This window comes from Panulirus ornatus, chromosome 1 (assembly GCF_036320965.1).
Source record: "Panulirus ornatus isolate Po-2019 chromosome 1, ASM3632096v1, whole genome shotgun sequence".
Classification (NCBI taxonomy): domain Eukaryota; kingdom Metazoa; phylum Arthropoda; class Malacostraca; order Decapoda; family Palinuridae; genus Panulirus; species Panulirus ornatus.
Window position 1 is genome coordinate 19,176,549 of NC_092224.1, and position 21,831 is coordinate 19,198,379.

At 40.4% G+C, this 21,831-nt stretch overlaps 1 protein-coding gene across 4 annotated transcripts in view; it reads left to right on the plus strand.

Annotated features, from left to right (window-relative positions):
• LOC139760265 (galactose mutarotase) overlaps positions 1–14,746 on the plus strand; it is a 145,639-nt gene extending 130,893 nt beyond the window's left edge. For 3 of the 4 annotated variants that reach the window (XM_071683417.1, XM_071683328.1, XM_071683242.1), the window contains exons 8-10: positions 5,311–5,478; positions 8,905–9,068; positions 12,142–14,746. In XM_071683417.1, the coding sequence (XP_071539518.1) occupies positions 5,311–5,478; positions 8,905–9,068; positions 12,142–12,222 (413 nt within the window). In that variant the 3' untranslated portion in view covers positions 12,223–14,746. Of the gene's footprint in view, positions 1–5,310; positions 5,479–8,873; positions 9,069–12,141 lie in introns of all 4 variants that reach the window. The other variant, XR_011715331.1, reaches the window with a different exon arrangement.
• Positions 14,747–21,831: the final 7,085 nt, after the last annotated feature.

Below are 21,831 nucleotides of genomic sequence, written 5' to 3' on the forward strand. Positions count from 1 at the left end.
GAGATAAAATTGGAGGACATAGAGATCCTGTTTGTTTGTTTTTCGTGAATTTGATATCAATCTATTCTTATTTCTCTCCTCTGTGATCTGCCCCATAAGCATGAGATGCATTCCATAGAAATATATGGGTCAGCACTTCCAGTCCTCAAATTTATAAGAAGGCTTCAACCTTTGCTTACTCTTGTCGAATGACCCTAGAATTTTCAAAGCCATTCATTCATTAGTTGAGTCCACCCTTGGTCAGTTGTCACCTACCACCAGACAGACATCATTGACTCTATCCAGATCTCTAGGCTGCCATTAAATCGCCTTTCTCCTGATTGCATAAATGTCCAGGTGTGCTGCGTGGTCATGTTGTTGTTAATCATCTTTTTCATAAACCAGTATCCTTTACTTTTATATATATTTATTCTTTGATTATCCTAATTATCCTAATGGTTTTTCTGTTTCCTGGCATTACCTTACTGATACAGGAAACGGTAATTATGTATCATAAAAATTATATATTTATTTATTTATTTATTATACTTTGTCGCTGTCTCCCGCGTTTGCGAGGTAGCGCAAGGAAACAGACGAAAGAAATGGCCCAACCCCCCCCCCCATACACATGTATATACATACGTCCACACACGCAAATATACATACCTACACAGCTTTCCATGGTTTACCCCAGACGCTTCACATGCCTTGATTCAATCCACTGACAGCACGTCAACCCCGGTATACCACATCGCTCCAATTCACTCTATTCCTTGCCCTCCTTTCACCCTCCTGCATGTTCAGGCCCCGATCACACAAAATCTTTTTCACTCCTTCTTTCCACCTCCAATTTGGTCTCCCTCTTCTCCTCGTTCCCTCCACCTCCGACACATATATCCTCTTGGTCAATCTTTCCTCACTCATTCTCTCCATGTGCCCAAACCACTTCAAAACACCCTCTTCTGCTCTCTCAACCACGCTCTTTTTATTTCCACACATCTCTCTTACCCTTACGTTACTCACTCGATCAAACCACCTCACACCACACATTGTCCTCAAACATCTCATTTCCAGCACATCCATCCTCCTGCGCACAACTCTATCCATAGCCCACGCCTCGCAACCATACAACATTGTTGGAACCACTATTCCTTCAAACATACCCATTTTTGCTTTCCGAGATAATGTTCTCGACTTCCACACATTCTTCAAGGCCCCCAGAATTTTCGCCCCCTCCCCCACCCTATGATCCACTTCCGCTTCCATGGTTCCATCCGCTGCCAGATCCACTCCCAGATATCTAAAACACTTATATATATCTTCTGCAAAGCTTTTACTACCTCTTCTCTGTTTACCAAATCATTTTCCCTAACCTTCTCACTTTGCACACCACCTCAACCAAAACACCCTATATCTGCCACTCTATCATCAAACACATTCAACAAACCTTCAAAATACTCACTCCATCTCCTTCTCACATCACCACTACATGTTATCACCTCCCCATTTGCGCCCTTCACCGAAGTTCCCTTTTGCTCCCTTGTCTTACGCACTTTATTTACCTCCTTCCAGAACATCTTTTTATTCTCCCTAAAATTTAATGATACTTTCTCACCCCAACTCTCATTTGCCCTCTTTTTCACCTCTTGCACCTTTCTCTTGACCTCCTGTCTCTTTCTTTTATACATCTCCCACTCGATTGCATTTTTTCCCTGCAAAAATCGTCCAAATGCCTCTCTCTTCTCTTTCACTAACAATCTTGCTTCTTCATCCCACCACTCACTACCCTTTCTAATCTGACCACCTCCCACTCTTCTCATGCCACAAGCATCTTTTGCGCAATCCATCACTGATTCCCTAAATACATCCCATTCCTCCCCCACTCCCCTTACTTCCATTGTTCTCACCTTTTTCCATTCTGTACTCAGTCTCTCCTGGTACTTCCTCACACAAGTCTCCTTCCCAAGCTCAGTTACTCTCACCACCCTCTTCACCCCAACATTCACTCTTCTTTTCTGAAAACCCATACAAATCTTCACCTTAGCCTCCACAAGATAATGATCAGACATCCCTACAGTTGCACCTCTCAGCACATTAACATCCAAAAGTCTCTCTTTCACGCGCCTGTCAATTAACATGTAATCCAATAACGCTCTCTAGCCATCTCTCCTACTTACATACGTATACTTATGTATATCTCGCTTTCTAAACCAGGTATTCCCAATCACCAGTCCTTTTTCAGCACATAAATCTACAAGCTCTTCACCATTTCCATTTACAACACTGAACACCCCATGTATACCAATTGTTCCCTCAACTGCCACATTACTCATCTTTGCATTCAAATCACCCATCACTATAACCCAGTCTCGTGCATCAAAACCACTAACACACTCATTTAGCTGCTCCCAAAACACTTGCCTCTCATGATCTTTCTTCTCATGCCCAGGTGCATATGCACCAATAATCACCCATCTCTCTCCATCAACTTTCAGTTTTACCCATATTAATTGATAATTTACTTTCTTACATTCTGTCACATACTCCCACAACTCCTGTTTCAGGAGTACTGTTACTCCTTCCCTTGCTCTTGTCCTCTCACTAACCCCTGACTTTACTCCCAAGACATTCCCAAACCACTCTTCCCCTTTACCCTTGAGCTTCGTTTCACTCAGAGCCAAAACATCCAGGTTCCTTTCCTCAAACATACTACCTATCTCTCCTTTTTTCTCATCTTGGTTACATCCACACACATTTAGACACCCCAGTCTGAGCCTTCGAGGAGGATTAGCACTCCCCGCGTGACTCCTTCTTCTGTTTCCCATTTTAGAAAGCTGGCAAGGCAGCAGGTTTGGATGGTATTGCAGTTCAATGTTTTAAGAAAAAGGGGGTGACTGTATTATAGACTGGTTGGTAAGGTTATTTGATGTATGACTCATGGTGAGGTGCCTGAGGATTGGCGGAATGCGTGCATAGTGCCATTGTACAAAGGCAAAGGGGATAAGAGTGAGTGCTCAAATTACAGAGGTATAAGTTTGTTGAGTATTCCTTGTAAATTATATGGGAAGGTATTGATTGAGAGGGTGAAGGCATGTATGGAGCATCAGATTGGGGAAGAGCAGTGTGGTTTCAGAAGTGGTAGAGGATGTGTGGATCAGGTGTTTGCTTTGAAGAATGTATGTGAGAAATACTTAGAAAAGCAAATGGATTTGTATGTAGCATTTATGGATCTGGAGAAGGCGTATGATAGAGTTGATAGAGATGCTCTGTGGAAGGTATTAAGAATATATGGTGTGGGAGGCAAGTTGTTAGAAGCAGTGAAAAGTTTTTATCGAGGATGTAAGGCATGTGTACGTGTAGGAAGAGAGGAAAGTGATTGGTTCTCAGTGAATGTAGGTTTGCGGCAGGGGTGTGTGATGTCTCCATGGTTGTTTAATTTGTTTATGGATGGGGTTGTTAGGGAGGTGAATGCAAGAGTTTTGGAAAGAGGGGCAAGTATGAAGTCTGTTGTGGATGAGAGAGCTTGGGAAGTGAGTCAGTTGTTGTTCGCTGATGATACAGCGCTGGTGGCTGATTCATGTGAGAATCTGCAGAAGCTGGTGACTGAGTTTGGTAAAGTGTGTGAAAGAAGAAAGTTAAGAGTAAATGTGAATAAGAGCAAGGTTATTAGGTACAGTAGGGTTGAGGGTCAAGTCAATTGGGAGGTAAGTTTGAATGGAGAAAAACTGGAGGAAGTAAAATGTTTTAGATATCTGGGAGTGGATCTGGCAGCGGATGGAACCATGGAAGCGGAAGTGGATCATAGGGTGGGGGAGGGGGCGAAAATCCTGGGAACCTTGAAGAATGTGTGGAAGCCGAGAACATTATCTCGGAAAGCAAAAATGGGTATGTTTGAAGGAATAGTGGTTCCAACAATGTTGTATGGTTGCGAGGCGTGGGCTATGGATAGAGTTGTGCGCAGGAGGATGGATGTGCTGGAAATGAGATGTTTGAGGACAATGTGTGGTGTGAGGTGGTTTGATCGAGTAAGTAACGTAAGGGTAAGAGAGATGTGTGGAAATAAAAAGAGCGTGGTTGAGAGAGCAGAAGAGGGTGTTTTGAAATGGTTTGGGCACATGGAGAGAATGAGTGAGGAAAGATTGACCAAGAGGATATATGTGTCGGAGGTGGAGGGAACGAGAAGTGGGAGACCAAATTGGAGGTGGAAAGATTGAGTGAAAAAGATTTTGTGTGATCAGGGCCTGAACATGCAGGAGGGTGAAAGGAGGGCAAGGAATAGAGTGAATTGGAACGATGTGGTATACCGGGGTTGACGTGCTGTCAGTGGATTGAATCAGGGCATGTGAAGCGTCTGGGGTAAACCATGGTAAGCTGTGTAGGTATGTATATTTGCGTGTGTGGACGTATGTATATACATGTGTATGGGGGTGGGTTGGGCCATTTCTTTCGTCTGTTTCCTTGCGCTACCTCGCAAACGCAGGAGACAGCAACAAAGCAAAAAAAATATATATATATATATATATATATATATATATATATATATATATTTGGCTATCAAATGGCCCAACCCACCCCCATACACATGTATATACATACGTCCACACGCAAATATACATACCTACACAGCTTTCCATGGTTTATCCCAGACACTTCACATGCCCTGGTTCAATCCATTGACAGCATGTCGACCCCGGTATACCACATCATTCCAATTCACTCTATTCCTTGCACGCCTTTCACCCTCCTGCATGTTCAGGCCCTGATCACTCAAAATCTTTTTAACTCCATCTTTCCACCTCCAATTTGGTTTCCCACTTCTTTTCGTTCCCTCCACCTCTGACACATATATTCTCTTTGTCAATCTTTCATCACTCATTCTCTCTATGTGACCAAACCATTTCAAAACACCCTCTTCTGCTCTCTCAATCACACTCTTTTCATTACCACACATCTCTCTTACCCTTTCATTACTTACTCGATCAAACCACCTCACACCACATATTGTCCTCAAACATTTAATTTCCAAAACATCCACCCTCCTCCGTGCAACTCTATCTATAGCCCACACCTCGCAACCATATAACATTGTAGGAACCACTATTCCTTCAAACATGCCCATTTTTGCTTTCCAAGATAACGTTCTTGACCTCCACACATTTTTCAGTGCTCCCAAAACTTTCGCCCCCTCCCCCACCCTATGAATCACTTCCGCTTCCATGGTTCCATCTGCTGCTAAATCCACTCCCAGATATCTAAAACACTTCACTTCCTCTTGGTATCTCACTTTATTGCTTTCTTAGTGGGCTTTATCTGTTGCTTATATGTCTACAGGGATGTTGGTTCCAGTTAATGGTACTGGATTAGACCTACGCAGTCCTGTCTTTTTTGGAGATGTTCTACCCCAGTTACCAGATGGAGGCTTTGATCACAACTTTTGCCTTCATCACAAGCACAGGGGAGTGTTGGAGTTTGCTGCTTGTTTTCAGCATCCACCCTCAGGTAAGAGAATGACAAAGAATTTTTTGTTTTGTACAAAATATTTGAAAGTATCAGAGAGCAAACATATTTTGGATTAGCTATATTTTGTAGATAATTTGATATACCTAAATTTTTTACATGTAAATTGATTCAGTTAACCCTTTTGCTGACCAGTGATGCAGGTTTCATCATAGCCCTCACCCTGTCCAGACCACCTCACACTGACAGCTGTCAAACAGCCAGGAACCCTTACCTGGAGCATACCAGAAATGTTATCTTTTTCTTGCAACACTTGCAGTATTACATTGTTTGCATATCTTGCAAGATAGTCATCTACATGTTTGGCAGTTTCTTACTGTGCATGTTTTCACCAATATTGTAGAATTTTTTTTTTTTTTTTTTTTTTTTATACTTTGTCGCTGTCTCCCGCGTTTGCGAGGTAGCGCGAGGAAACAGACGAAAGAAATGGCCCAACCCCCATACACACGTACATACACACGTCCACACACGCAAATATACACACCTACACAGCTTTCCATGGCTTACCCCAGACGCTTCACATGCCTTGATTCAATCCACTGACAGCACGTCAACCCCTGTATACCACATCGCTCCAATTCACTCTATTCCTTGCCCTCCTTTCACCCTCCTGCATGTTCAGGCCCCGATCACACAAAATCTTTTTCACTCCATCTTTCCACCTCCAATTTGGTCTCCCTCTTCTCCTCGTTCCCTCCACCTCCGACACATATATCCTCTTGGTCAATCTTTCCTCACTCATTCTCTCCATGTGCCCAAACCATTTCAAAACACCCTCTTCTGCTCTCTCAACCACGCTCTTTTTATTTCCACACATCTCTCTCACCCTTACGTTACTTACTCGATCAAACCACCTCACACCACACATTGTCCTCAAACATCTCATTTCCAGCACATCCATCCTCCTGCGCACAACTCTATCCATAGCCCACGCCTCGCAACCATACAACATTGTTGGAACCACTATTCCTTCAAACATACCCATTTTTGCTTTCCGAGATAATGTTCTCGACTTCCACACATTTTTCAAGGCTCCCAAAATTTTCGCCCCCTCCCCCACCCTATGATCCACTTCCGCTTCCATGGTTCCATCCGCTGACAGATCCACTCCCAGATATCTAAAACACTTCACTTCCTCCAGTTTTTCTCCATTCAAACTCACCTCCCAATTGACTTGACCCTCAACCCTACTGTACCTAATAACCTTGCTCTTATTCACATTTACTCTTAACTTTCTTCTTCCACACACTTTACCAAACTCAGTCACCAGCTTCTGCAGTTTCTCACATGAATCAGCCACCAGCGCTGTATCATCAGCGAACAACAACTGACTCACTTCCCAAGCTCTCTCATCCCCAACAGACTTCATACTTGCCCCTCTTTCCAGGACTCTTGCATTTACCTCCCTAACAACCCCATCCATAAACATTATGTTTGTTTATATATAAAATAAGTTAATTTTTCATTACAAAACAAAAAAGAAGGTATTCTGCCTTACCCCAAAAGCTACATAGAGGCTATGTTGTGTAGAGCCTGGCCCAAGCTCTGTCTATTTGGCTCACTAACTAGCCTTTGTCTATAGTAGCCATAGCAGTGCAAATGCTTTGTTACCCCATTACTTAATATCCTGACCTACTAGGGCTAAGATTTTGTGTAACTAGTTATCCCAGGTTAGCTTGGGTCAATTATATTCCAAAAATTATTATTCCAAGATGACTCATGTGGGGTTTGAGATATGTTTTGCATTATTTCAGGGTGACAAGAGCATTGTAGGTGTCATTTCTCTCTATGTGGTATTACAAACACTTATTTGTATCTGCAGAAGACATGGTGAGGCATATTTCTGAGGAGGTGCAGGCATCTGCCTTATTTTTACTTACTTTTCCAGTTTTTTTTCCTCCTTCAATATTCTTAGTGGTGATGAATGTGATAATGATAACTATGTAGATACAGCAATGAAGATATCTCATTTAATGAGAAAAGCTCCAACTCAGGTTGTCCAGCAGATAAAATCAAAGTAAAGCATCTCTTGTTGGAGGTGCAAACATCTAGTTTTTACTATTTTTCACTTGCATGGCTGAATAATGATGAATGTGACAGTGATGAATATATGTAGACAGAATAAAGATAATACTTCAAGATTATACAAGACTTGACTTGGATGGTCCATCTGGTGCTATGGGGTAGACCATAGTAATGTTATCTTTACCTCTAATTGTGTCTGCCTAGCCATAAGCTTTTGTTAGTAATAACACTGTTAGTTTTACAAATGATGAACTTCATAATATGTAGGAGTATTTCTAAAGTTTCCATGAGCTTGCTGACATGATAGTTGAAGGGACAAGCAAGTATGTAAAGCAAAAGTTGATGGCACCACCCTGGGATAATGGAAGTAATAAATGATATGCTATCAAAAGTAATGAAACAGTAGGATATATACATTTCCTGGACAAGCTGTCACTTTTTTCATTGTTATTTTTTTTATCTTACAGAATCTAAAGTTCTTAGTTATATTTTTTATTTTTTACAATTATTTTTGCATTCTTTGGAATAATTAGAAGTCACAGCAACTACACATTTCATTATGTAATATTTTCTTTAAATATTAGCATTTCGTAAGTGATATATATTTTTTTTTTTTTTTACTATCCCTGGGGATAGGGGAGAAAGAATACCTCCCACGTATTCCCTGCGTGTCGTAGAAGGCGACTAAAAGGGGAGGGAGCGGGAGGCTGGAAATCCTCCCCTCTCGTTTTTAATTTTCCAAAAGAAGGAACAGAGAAGGGGGCCAAGTGAGGATTTCCCTCAAAGGCTCAGTCCTCTGTTCTTAACGCTACCTCGCTAATGCGGGAAATAGCGAATAGTATGGGAAAAAAAAAAAAAAAAAAAAACATTCCAAAACTGCATTTAAAGACTGATGATTTTTGAAAAAACAGGTAAGGTAAGGGGTTAACAATGGAATACAAAGCCCAATTTATTATGACACATCAAGCATAATCACCTAATCAGCAGGTAAAATTTCATGTAATGCAAACTGTGTCATTGGCCAGCTTCGGGGTGAGATTTGCATAAGATATTAGAACCTGAAAGGACTGATGAAAAAGCACTGGATTAAAGTCCATCTTAATGATTACCTTAATCATTAAGATGATGAAAATGGAAGTCACTTATATAAGCTTCTTATCACATTAAAAGAATTTGATATAGTAAAATATTAGACAATGAAAGTAGCCTTATTTGATCACATACTTCCTACAGAAGCCTTGAGGAATGTATTAGATGATCTGATGTGTGCTTTTCAGCAAATATTGAAGTTTTGTAGTACCTTTGTGTTTAGATAATTTTACATTCAAAAGTGATAAGTTTTGGTTTTTCAGGCAGTACTGAACAAACAGTTATATCCCATAGGCCGGGTGCTTGAAGTTTATACCACCGAGCCAGGAGTTCAAATTTACACAAGCAACTACTTGCCTAAAGAAGAAGGGAAAATGAAGGGAAGAAATGGAGTATCATATACTTACCAAGGTGCCTTCTGCTGTGAGCCCCAGAACCTTCCCAATGCTGTAAATCAGGTAACATATTTTATCTTACTAAGAAATGCACCATGAATGCTTTTGAAGCAGAGAAATAATCCACCTGGTAAGCCTATATTAGATACATTGACAGTTCTGATTGAAAATTCAGTACATAGGTAGTGAACCTGGTCTCCACTACTTGGTGACTCGCCAACTGTTGGTGACAAACTGCACATAAAAAATGAATAATGTAGACGGAAAGAAGTTTCAAAAGAATATGTCAATTGAGGGTGATTTTGCAGTTGATCATTAGCAAGTGGCAACACCTTCCAAGGCTTATACAATATACATTAGCATCATTTTTTCACTGGTATGGAATCCACCATATTTACAGTTAACGAAAATGATAATCTATTATGTCTATCAATCTATGTCTCTGATGCCCATTTCCTCTTGGAATACCCATTAAGGGTTTGCTATGGCAGGAAGAGTCTCCAGTTATCCCTGTCTGTACATGCCTCCCTTGCATCCACCATTTCATGCACGCTTCCACCATTTCTCTCCATCCAGTATTTTTGCACCCTATTTGCTCATGTCACATGTGGTCTTCCCTCACACCAACCCCTTTAATTTCACTGTTATACACTTTCCTTGTAAACTCCCAGTCTTGCATTCTTTCCTTATGCCCAAGCCACTTCAAAGTATTATATTTCACTCACACTACCTTTCTACAATTCATTCCCTTTGCATTCCTGCCATACCACATCTCTCATGCACCCCTTCAGGGGAGATGGGCGATGAGGGAGTAAACCTCCACCACAAGAGCATTCCTCTCTCCAACCTGATTATTGTGATTTATTGTGATATATTGTGACAATTTTGACCCCACTAACTATCATCCTTTTGCTTTGACATCTACCATTTCTAGAGTCTTTGAATGCCTCCTCAACTTCCATATCCTTAGATATCTTGGATCTCACAGTCTTCTCTTTTACCACCAGTATGACTTCTGTAAGGTGAGATCCACTGCTGATCTTCTTTCATATCTTGATATGTTTGATCATCATCCTTTGACATATCCAAAGCTTTTGACAGGGTGTGGCATCTGTCTCATCTCTAAGTTCCCATTTTTGGACTTCCCTCCCTCACTTTCTTCCCCCATACCTGGCTTCCTCTCTGGCCGATCTACTTTCATGGTTTTTGATTAATTACCCCCCCCCCCATCCTCTCTCCATAGACATCAGTGTCCCCTCAAGGTTCTGTCGTGTCCCCTACACTTTTTCTCCTTTTTATCAACAGTTTCCTCTCTTCCACAAATAACCAAGTGAAGTTACATGCTGTTGACTCAACACTGCATTATTCCACAACCTTCAATTCTGCTCCTTCTCCTTTCATATGATCTTCATCTCATCTCAACACAACTTTCTTAATAAACTCAGACTTGGACATGATATCTCAGTGGAATAAATGAAATCTGGCTGAGTTTAAAAGGCCCCAAGAACCAGTTTCTACCCATTTGTCATTTGTAAACTACTTGCAACTCTTGCCTCTCCTTTGACTGTTCTGTAATTCTACCTCTTGACTCAATGAACATACTTGGTATCATTGTGTCATCCACTCTTTCTTGGAAACCCCACATTATGGAAACAGCTAAGTCTGCTTCTCAGAAACTGGGAGCCCTGTTTAGATGTAGAAATTTCTTTTCTTCTGAACAGTTGCCATGTTTATGCAAAGGATTGATTTGTCCCTGTCTGGAGTACTGTTCTCTCATCTTGGGTGGTAGCTCTGCATCCTTACTTGATAGAGTTGAATCAATAGCCATCTAACTTATAAACTCCCCCGCGTTCACTTCACAGTTTGATTTGCTTGCTCTACACTACAATATTGGTTCACTGTCCCTCTTTTAGAGGTGTCACTTTCCTTTCTGCTCCTGAGATCTGGGTGCTTGTGAATCCCCACCACTAGCTAAACCAGGCAATACTAAATGAGCTGCTGCTTCATATGATTACTTTGAGCCCATTGGCAACTCAAGGGTGGGCCATTTTGATAACTGTTTCTTTCCCTACACCTTGAAGCTTTGGAACTCTGTACCTTCTCATGTCTTTCCCAATAACTATGACCTTGGACATTTTAAAAGAGAAGTTTTTCACTTCATCCAAAATTCGTAGATACATTTCCTTGTCTCTTCTTTTTTCCTTTCATAATCCTCTCCATATTTCAATTAGTCTAGCCTCAATGTGAACTTTTGTCTGTGAATGGAGCCTACATAACCTGGTTCATAGCACAAGGAAAATTCCAGTTTTGGCTGTGGAATGTCATATATGTTTCTGATACCTCCTAGACAGTAATTCCAACCATTCTTATTTCACTCCCAATAATTATGCTGTACTGCAGGTAATGTAAATGTTCCATGGAACACCCATCGAAATATACTCAGGTATCATCCCATGTATCACATTAATATAAATTAATTGAGGTTATTGAAATCTAGCCAAGATTACTATTTTCATTCTTAATTTTGTTGTCATTATGGTTATTATGCTTTATTATGTCACTCTTATTTGAAATGTGTTGATGTTATAGCAGTTCAGGGTTAACTGCCATGTCATATTGAACACATCAAATTTTCACTTTCCTTTTCAGATACATCTGGCTTAGCTTTTGTAATGAATACAGTTTTATTATGTCACCTCTATAGCATGGCAGATATATGAGTATCTATCAATTTGCCAGTCCATCCATCAATTGTCCATCTGTCATTGAGAGTTAATCAAACCTGCAATATAACAATAATCACAACCTCAAAACCTTAAATCACATAGTTATGAAAGCTGATACTGTAATTTCCTTGGAATTCAAAAAGTACACTGAAATTAAACCATAATTCTAGTTTAGATTTTGTCAGAATTAGGCCCCATATTAAATGGTTTAATGTAAAACTTACCGTGAACATAAAGCTTATGAGAGAAATTTATGATATTTTCCACACAAAATTACCACCCATTCTCATCTCACTCCAACTAACTTGTTTGCACTGCAGGTGACAAGCGTTTGTTGAAAAATCCATCATTTTCATTAAATTTGCTAATTGTAGTGCAGTTGAAAATATATGTTTTCTGTTTCTCCACAGGCCAATTTTCCTGATGATATATACCGTCCTGGAAAGTCATACAAGCATTCAATGATGTATAAGTTCTCAGTGGAAAAGTAAAGTTGCAGTCAGGTTCAGTGAAGACATTATATTGTCACCAGTATGGCCTTATTTTTGTTCCATATTCAAAACTTACTGTATGCAAAGACCTTTTCCTGTACTGTATTCTCTGCAAATGTTCACATACTAAAAAAATGAGGAATTGCATGTGTATAGTAATGCATTTGATAAAAATTTAACAGTTGTACAATAGGAGCATGCTGAGCATATCATGCAGCAAATTTACAAGTTATTTTTGAAAACTTGAGTGATATAGTTGGCTGTGATTAACAACAGAAAAAGAATATCTTTATTTCTTTCTTCAAACAATGGATGTTATGTTTTATGCTTTACAAGTATAATAGTCTTATAAGCTTAGAGGAGATATATTGATTACATTATTTTCTTACTGTATTACAGCATATACACATGTTCAGCAAGATACAAAGCTGAATTAGTTATCTTACAAAGTGCCATATCCTACCATTATGATTAGCGCCTTTTCATTACTGAAAAACATTTTAGTGATTGGGAATACCTGGTTTAAAAAGAGTGATATACACAAGTGTGCATATGTGAGTAAGAGAGGTCAAAGGGCATTATAAGATAACTTGTTAATTGATAGGCTTGTAAAAAAAAAAAGAGACTTTTGGATGTTAATGTGCTGAGAGGAGCAGCTGGTGGGATGTCTGATCATTATTTTGTGGTGGCCAAGGTGAAGATTTGTATAGGTTTTCAAAAAAGAAGAATGTTCATGAGAAGAAAGTGGTGAGAGTAAGTTAACTTAGAAAGGAGACTTGTGTGAAGAAGTACTAGAAGAGATTGAGTATAGAATGGCCAAAGGTGAGAGCAAATGTCATTAGAGGAGTGGGTGAGGAATGGGATGTATTTAGGGAAGCAGTGATGGCATTTGCAAAAGATACATGTTGCATGAGAAAGGTGAGAGGTGGGCAGATTAGGAAGGGTAGTGAGTGGTGAATGAAGTAAAGTTGTTAGTGAAAAAGAAAAGAGAGGTGCTTGGACAATACTTGCAAGGAAGGAGTGCAAATGACAGAGAGATGTATAAGAGAAAGCTGCAGAAGGTCAAGGGGAAGGTGCAAGAGTTGAAAAAGAGGGCAAATGAGAGTTGGATTGAGAGATTATAATTAAACCTTAAGGAGAATGAAATGATGTTTTGGAAGGAGGTAAATAACACGTGTAAGACAAAAGAACAAATGGGAACATCTGTGAAGGGGGCACGGGGAAAAGTGATAACAGGTAGTGATGAAGTAAGTACTGTGAAGGTTTTGGTCGGGGTGATGTGCTAAGTCAGGGGAAGAGAGAAGAGATTGTTAAAACCTTGTGGATGATGAAATCCAGCAAAGCGACGGGGTTGGATGGTACTGCAGTTGAATTTATTAAGAAAAGTGGTGACTGTGTTGTTGATTGGTTGGGAAGGATATTCAGTGTATGTATGGATCATGGTGAAGTGCCTGAGGACTGGAAAAATGCATGTATTTTGCCATCATACAAAGGCAAAGGGGATAAAGGTGAGTGCTCAAACTATGGAGGCATAAGTTTGTTGAGTATTCCTGGAAAATTGTGTGGGAGGGTATTGATTGAAAGGGTGAAGGCATTTACAGAGCATCAGATTGGGGAGGAGTAATGTGGTTTCAGAAGTGGTAGAGGTTGTGTAAATCAGGTGTTTACTTTGAAGAATGTATATGAGAAATATTTAGAGAAACAGATAGATTTGTATGTGGCATTAATGGATCTGGAGAAGGCATATAACAGGGTTGATAAAGATGCTTTCTGGAAGGTCTTGAGAGTATATGGTGTCAGAGGTAAGCTGCTAGAAGCATTGAGAAGTTTTTATCAAGGGTGTAAGGTATGTGTACGAGTCGGAAGAGAGGAGAGGGATTGGTTCATAGTGAAGGTTGGTCTTTGGCAGGGATGTGTGATGTCTCCATGGTTGTTTGTTTATGGATGGAGTGGTTAGGGAGGTAAATGCAGGAGTTTTGAAGAAAGGGGTTAGTATGCAGTATGTTGGGGATGAGAGGGCCTGGGAAGTGAGTCATTTGTTCCCAGATGACTAATTCAAGTGAGGAACTGCAGTAGTTTGTGGCTGAATTTGGAAAAGTGTGTGAAAGGAGAAAGTTGGGAGTAAATATGAATAAGAGCAAGGTTATTAGGTTCATCAGGGTTGAGAAACAAGTTAGTTGGGATACAAGTTTGAATGGAGAAAATTTAGAGGAAAGGAAGTGTTTTAGTTATCTGGGAGTGGACTTAGCAGTGAATGGAACCATGGAAGCGGAGGTGAGTGCTATGGTGGGGGAGGGGGTGAAGGTTTGGGGAGCAATGATGAATGTGTGGTAGGAGAGAACCTCATCTCTGAGAGCAAAAATGGGTACGTTTGAAGGAATAGTAGTTCCAACAATATAATATGGTTGTGAGGCATGGGTTATGGATAGGGTTGTACAGAGGAGGTTGGATGTGTTGGAAATGAAATGTTTGAGGACAATAGTTGGTGTGAGGTTGTTTGATCGAGTAAGTAATGAAAGGGTAAGAGAGATATGTAGAAATAAAAAGAGAGAGGTTGAGAGAGCAGAAGAGTGTGTGTTGAAATGGTTTGGACATATGAAGAGAATGAGTGAGGAAAGATTGATAAAGAGGATGTATGTGTCAGAGATGGAGGGAACAAGAAGCAGGAGGCCAAATTGAAGGTGGAAGGATGGAGTGAAAAAGATTTTGAGCAATTGGGGCCTGAACATAGAGGAGGATGAGAGGCGTGCAAGAAATAGAGTGAGTGGGAATGATGTGGTATACCAGGGTTAACGTGCTGTCAATGGACTGAAGCAGGGCATGTGAAACGTCTGGGGTAAACCATGGAAACGTCTATGGGGCCTGGATGTGGATAGGGATCTGTGGTTTTAGTGCAATACACATGACAGAGACTGAGTGTGAACGAATATGGCCTTTTCTTGTCTGTTTTCCTGGTGTTTCCTTGCTGAAGCAGGGGGTAGCGATGCTGTTTCCTGTCGAATGATGTATTGACAGAAATGGATATATATTGCAGTAGTTCACAGTGGTGTGCGTGTCCTAGTATTTGCTGATAACCAAGAGGAAAATGAAACACAATAAGTTCTTAATGAACTTTCATGTAATGATCACATTGTCAGTGGAGATACATGATTGAGATAGAGGACTTAAAACAGTCAGTTGATATACAGGGAAGAGATGTAACTAAGATGCCATTGATAAACAAGTGTTAACGAATGGTGGTGTTCCGTTGGTGTTCGGTGTTGGCACCATACCTGTCATAAAATTTTATCGTGGACAGGGAAGAGAACTGTTTACAATTTTTGCCTATCACAAAGCTATCCAGTTTGTTTAGACCTTCACTTATACTCATGTTACAGTTCTTTGTGTATTTTATTATAGAATATTTAATGATATTTCTCGTTGTAAAGGAGTTACAGTTAATAACTAAATTAGCATTACTCCAGTCGATACAATGGTCATAACTTTTAACATGATTAAACAAAGCATTTGACACTTGTCCTGTTCTTATATACTGAATGTGAGCAAGGTTATTGGGTTTGGCAGGGCAGAGAGACACATTGGTTGGGGTATGAGTTTGGGTGGAGGGGGTTTGGGGGAAGTGAAATGCTTGGGAGTGGACATGGAGGCAAGTGGCATGGAAGTGCAGATAAGTCTTGAGGTTTGTTGGGGGGCAGGGGTTCTTGAGGCATTGGAGAATATGTGGAAAGAGAGGCCACTGTCTGGGAGGTATAGAGGTCTCAGGGAAGTTGTGTGGATGCAAGGCACACCCTGTAGATGAGGATGTGCAGAGGAGGGTAGATGTGTTGGAGGTGAGGTGTTTGGGGACACAATGTGGTGTAAGGTGGTTTGATCTGTTAAGTGATGGACGGTCAAGAGAGAGATGGGATGGTAAGAAGAATGTGGTTGAGAGAGCTGGGAGGGTGTGTTGAAGTGGCTAGGGCATATGGAGAGAATGAGTGAGAAGAGGTTGAAAAAGAGGATGAGTGTTGGAAGTGGAGGGAAAGGGAAGAATGATATCCAATTGGAGATGAAGGGATGGAGTGAAGAATATTTTGAGTGAAAGGCATGCATCAGATAAAGTGAAGTGGAACAGTGTGGCATACAGGGGGACTGTGGTTTCTGTGTATTGCACATGTCAGCTGAAGAATGGATGTGAGTAAATGTGGCTTGTCTTCATTTGTTATGGGCACTTCGTTGCTGATGTGAGAAAAGGCAGAAAAGTATGAAAAAATCATTTCATGTGGTTTTATGGGAAAAGATAGTGAAAAATGAGAGGGTTGAATAAATATCTTAAATGTACCTTATATTCACCTGTATTATTGGATAATTCAGTCCCAGCCTTTAGAAGTGATTATTAAATGTTTCTACAAGTTGGTACAGTTTGGTTTCAACTGGATGGTCTGTTTGTTGTGTTGTGTTGCTAAGTAAAGAGTTCATGGTTCTCCACAGGTGTTTTTCATTACATTGATTTTCTGTTATTTGATCTTTAAAGTGCTTATTTTTTTGTTGCTCTTAGGAGTGATGTTAGCTTGTTCCTGTAAAGTCTACATAATTCATCAACATCAAGTGGCCATTTTTTTTACCAGTCTTTCAAGTTTATGTCTTTCTTTATTGGTTTTTTTTAAAGCAATAGTTATGTGTAAACTATGTCCAAACTTACTGTCAACATGAATTGATTTTGCAGGAAAGTAACCGAAACAATGTGTAAAAACTGCTCTGAAACTTGTTACATGCTTCATGTGGGCACGTAGTTTGAAAAATATCGGTCCAGCTTATTCCTGCTATTTCATTAGTAAAATTATTTTTTGGAAGTATTAGACATAATACAAATGGGAACATCAGTGAAGGGGGCTAATGGGGAGGGAATAACAAGTAGTGGTGATATGAGAAGGAGATGGAGTGAGTATTTTGAAGGTTTGTTGAATGTGTTAGATGATAAAGTGGCAGATATAGGGTGTTTTTGTCGAGGTGGTGTACGTAGTGAGAGGGTCAGGGAGAATGATTTGGTAGTGAAAGCTTTGCGGAAGATGAAAGCCAGCTAGGCGGCGGGTTTGGATGATATTGCAATGAGATTTATTAAAAAAGGGGTGTCTGTGTTTTTGACTGGTTGATAAGGATATTCACTGTATGTATGGCTCATGGTGAATTGCCTGAGGATTGGCTGAATGCATGCATAGTGCCACTGTACAGAGGCAAAGGGGATAAATTTGAGTGTTCAAATTATAGAGGTATAAGCTTGAGTATTCCTGGAAAATTGTATGGGAGGGTATTGATTGAGAGGGTGAAGGCATGTATCTGTCAGAGCATCAGATTCGGGAGGAGCAGTGTCGTTTCAGAAGTCGTTGAGGATGTGTGGATCAGGTGTTTGTTTTGAAGAATGTATGTGAGAAATACTTAGAAAAACAAATGGATTTGTATGTAGCATTTATGGATCTGGAGAAGGCATTTGACAGAAATGCTCTGTGGAAGGTATTAAGAGTATATGGTGTGGGAGGCAAGTTGCTAGAAGCAGTGAAAAGTTTTTATCGAAGATGTAAGGCATGTGTACGAGTAGGAAGAGAGGAAAGTAATTGGTTCTCAGTGAATGTTGATTTGTGGCAGGGGTGCATGATGTCTCCATGGTTGTTTGATTTGTTTATGGATGGGTTTGTTAGGTAGGGGAATGCAAGAGTTTTGAAGAGAGGGGCAATTATACAGTCTTTTCTGGATGAAAGGGCTTGGGAAGCGAGTCACTTGTTGTTCGCTGATGATACAGTGCTGGTGGCTGATTCGGGTGAGAAACTGTAGAAGCTGGTGACTGAGATTGGTAAAGTGTGTGAAAGAAGAAAATTAAGAGTAAATGTGAATAAGAGCAAGGTTATTAGGTACAGTGGGGTTGAGGGTCAAGTCAATTGGGAGGTATGTTTGAATGGAGAAAAACTGGAGGAAGTGAAGTATTTTAGATATCTGGGAGTGGATTTGGCAGTGGATGGAACCATGGAAGCGGAAGTGAGTCACAGGTTGGGGGAGGGGGTGAAAGTTTTGGGAGCGTTGAAAAATGTGTGGGAGATGAGAACATTATCTCGGAAAGCAAAAATGGGTATGTTTGAAGGAATAGTGGTTCCAACAATGTTATATGGTTGCGTGGCGTGGACTATAGATAGAGTTGTGCAGAGGAGGGTGGATGTGCTGGAAATGAGATGTTTGAGGACAATATGTGGTGTGAGGTGGTTTGATCGAGTAAGTAATGAAAGGGTAAGAGAAATGTGTAGTAATAAAAAGAGTGTGGTTGAGACAACAGAAGAGGATGTATTGAAATGGTTTGGTCGCATGGAGAGAATGAGTGAGTAAAGATTGACAAAGAGGATATATGTGTCAGAGGTGGAGGGAATGAGGAGAAGTGGGAGACCAAATTGGAGGTGGAAGGATGGAGTGAAAAAGATTTTGAGTGATCGGGGCCTGGACATGCAGGAGGGTGAAAGGTGTGCAAGGAATAGGGTGAATTGGAACGATGTGGTATACCGGGGTCAACATGCTGTCAGTGGATTGAACCAGGGCATGTGAAGCATCTGGGGTAAACCATGGAAAGCTTTGTGGGGCCTGGATGTGGAAAGGGAGCTGTGGTTTCGGGCATTATTGCATGACAGCTAGAGACTGAGTGTGAACGAATGAGGCCTTTGTTGTCTTTTCCTAGTGCTACCCCGCACACATGAGGGGGGAGGGGGATGGTATTCCATGTGTGGCGAGGTGGCGATGGAAATGAATAAATGCAGACAGTGTGAATTGTGTGCATGGGTATATATGTATGTGTCTGTGTGTGTATATATATGTGTACATTGAGATGTATAGGTATGTATATTTGCGTGTGTGGACGTGTGTGTATATACATGTGTATGGGGTAGGTTGGGCCATTTCTTTCGTCTGTTTCCTTGCGCTACCTCGCAAACGCGGGAGACAGCGACAAAGCAAAATAAAAAATAATAATAAAAAAAATATAGATATTAGACATAATCCTCTTTTGAATGAAATGACGGGTTTGTTTTTAATATTTTGCTAGTTAAACCGCTAGATATAGGGAAGTGGTCTGCAGTGTCTTATATTATATTGTATATGTATATGCTGATATTTGATTGTGCCTGATGAGTCCAGATGTGATCAAGTGTAGCAGATGTTTTGGTAACCCTGGTAGGCTTTGTTGTTAAGGGAATGCACAAGTTAGAATACATAAATGTCTCAGATTCATATACAGCTGAATCTCTATCATGCTTCAGTTAATCAGTATTCCAGTCACCATGGATATATACAGACAGCTTTGAACTTATTAAAATATCCATTCTTTTACTTATGAAACTTAATGTATTGCCTTTTAGGGATCTGTAATACATGAAAAAAGTATAGTTCTTTTATGGTCTGAATATCAACTTGTATACTTTCTAAATAAGGTTCAGAAAAGCTCATATTTGTAACAGAGGAGGTATAGGTATTAGAGATGTAGAGTATTCCTCCACCCCTATTCCCTTTTCTACACTTAGTATGCAAGGTTTAACTAGGTAGATAGTATAGTGGAGGAAGGGCCAAGTCCAACCTCATCTTAAAAAAAGCCATAACGTCATAAACAATATTTTGATTCTGTAAAATATGATTCACAAAACTTTAAAGATTGGTTGGAATACCTTTAATATTCATGCTAAGTAAACATGTTATAAAAATCAGTGGATAGTGTACAAGTCAGACTGTGGTATGGACAAATTCCTTGACTACCAAAAAGGAAACTACATCAAAATAGGAATTATACATATATTTATATTTATTTATTTTGCTTTGTCGCTGTCCCCCGCGTTAGCGGGGTAGCGTAAGGAAACAGACGAAAGAATGGCCCAACCCACCCACATACACATGTATATACATACACGTCCACACACGCAAATATACATACCTATACATCTCAATGGATACATATATATACACACACAGACATATACATATATACACATGTACATAATTCATACTGTCTGCCTTTATTTATTCCACTCGCCACCTCGTCACACACGGAATAACAACCCCCTCCCCCCTCATGTGTGCGAGGTAGCGCTAGGAAGAGACAACAAAGGCCCCATTCGTTCACACTCAGTCTCTAGTTGTCATGTAATAATGCACCGAAACCACAGCTCCCTTTCCACATCCAGGCCCCACAGAACTTTCCATGGTTTACCCCAGACGCTTCACATGCCCTGGTTCAATCCATTGACAGCACGTTGACCCCGGTATACCACATCGTTCCAATTCACTCTATTCCTTGCACGCCTTTCGCCCTCCTGCATGTTCAGGCCCCGATCACTCAAAATCTTTTTCACTTCATCTTTCCACCTCCAATTTGGTCTCCCACTTCTCCTCGTTCCCTCCACCTCTGACACATATATCCTCTTGGTCAATCTTTCCTCACTCTTTCTCTCCATGTGACCAAACTATTTCAAAACACCCTCTTCTGCTCTCTCAACCACACTCTTTTTATTTCCACACATCTCTCTTACCCTGTTATTACTCAATCAAACCACCTCACACCACATATTGTCCTCAAACATCTCATTTCCAGCACATCCGCCCTCCTGCACACAACTCTATCCATAGCCCACACCTCGCAACCATACAACATTGTTGGAACCACTATTCCTTCAAACATACCCATTTTTGCTTTCCGAGATAATGTTCTTGACTTCCAAACATTCTTCAAGGCTCCCAGGATTTTCGCCCCCTCCCCCACCCTATGATTCACTTCCGCTTCCATGGTTCCATCCGCTGGCAGATCCACTCCCAGATATCTGAAACACTTTACTTCCTCCAGTTTTTCTCCATTCAAACTTACCTCCCAATTGAATTGACTTGACCCTCAACCCTACTGTACCTTATAACCTTGCTCTTATTCACATTTTGCTCTCAACTTTCTTCTTTCACACACTTTACCAAACTCAGTCACTAGCTTCTGCAGTTTCTCACATGAATCAGCCACCAGCGCTGTCTCATCAGCAAACAACAACTGACTCACTTCCCAAGCTCTCTCATCCACAACAGACTTCATACTTGCCCCTCTTTCCAAAACTCTTGCATTCACCTCCCTAACAACCCCATCCATAAACAAATTAAACAACCATGGAGACATCACACACCCCTGCCAGAAACCTACATTCACTGAGAACCAATCACTTTCCTCTCTTCCTACACGTACACATGCCTTACATCCTTGATAAAAACTTTTCACTGCTTCTAATAACTTGCCTCCCACACCATATATTCTTGATACCTTCCACAGAGCATCCCTATCATCTCTGTCATATGCCTTCTCCAGATCCATAAATGCTACATACAAATCCATTTGCTTTTCTAAGTATTTCTCACATACATTCTTCAAAGCAAACACCTGATCCACACATCCTCTACCACTTCTGAAACCACACTGCTCCTCCCCAATCTGGTGCTCTGTGCATGATAAGCTGAATTATACTTATAATGAACAACAATTCTCTTCAATTTTAAGTTAAGTATTCTTTTAAACCAAGGTGTAAATCAAAACCATCTGAGTTAAGAATTTTATTAAATTTTTGCTGTTATATG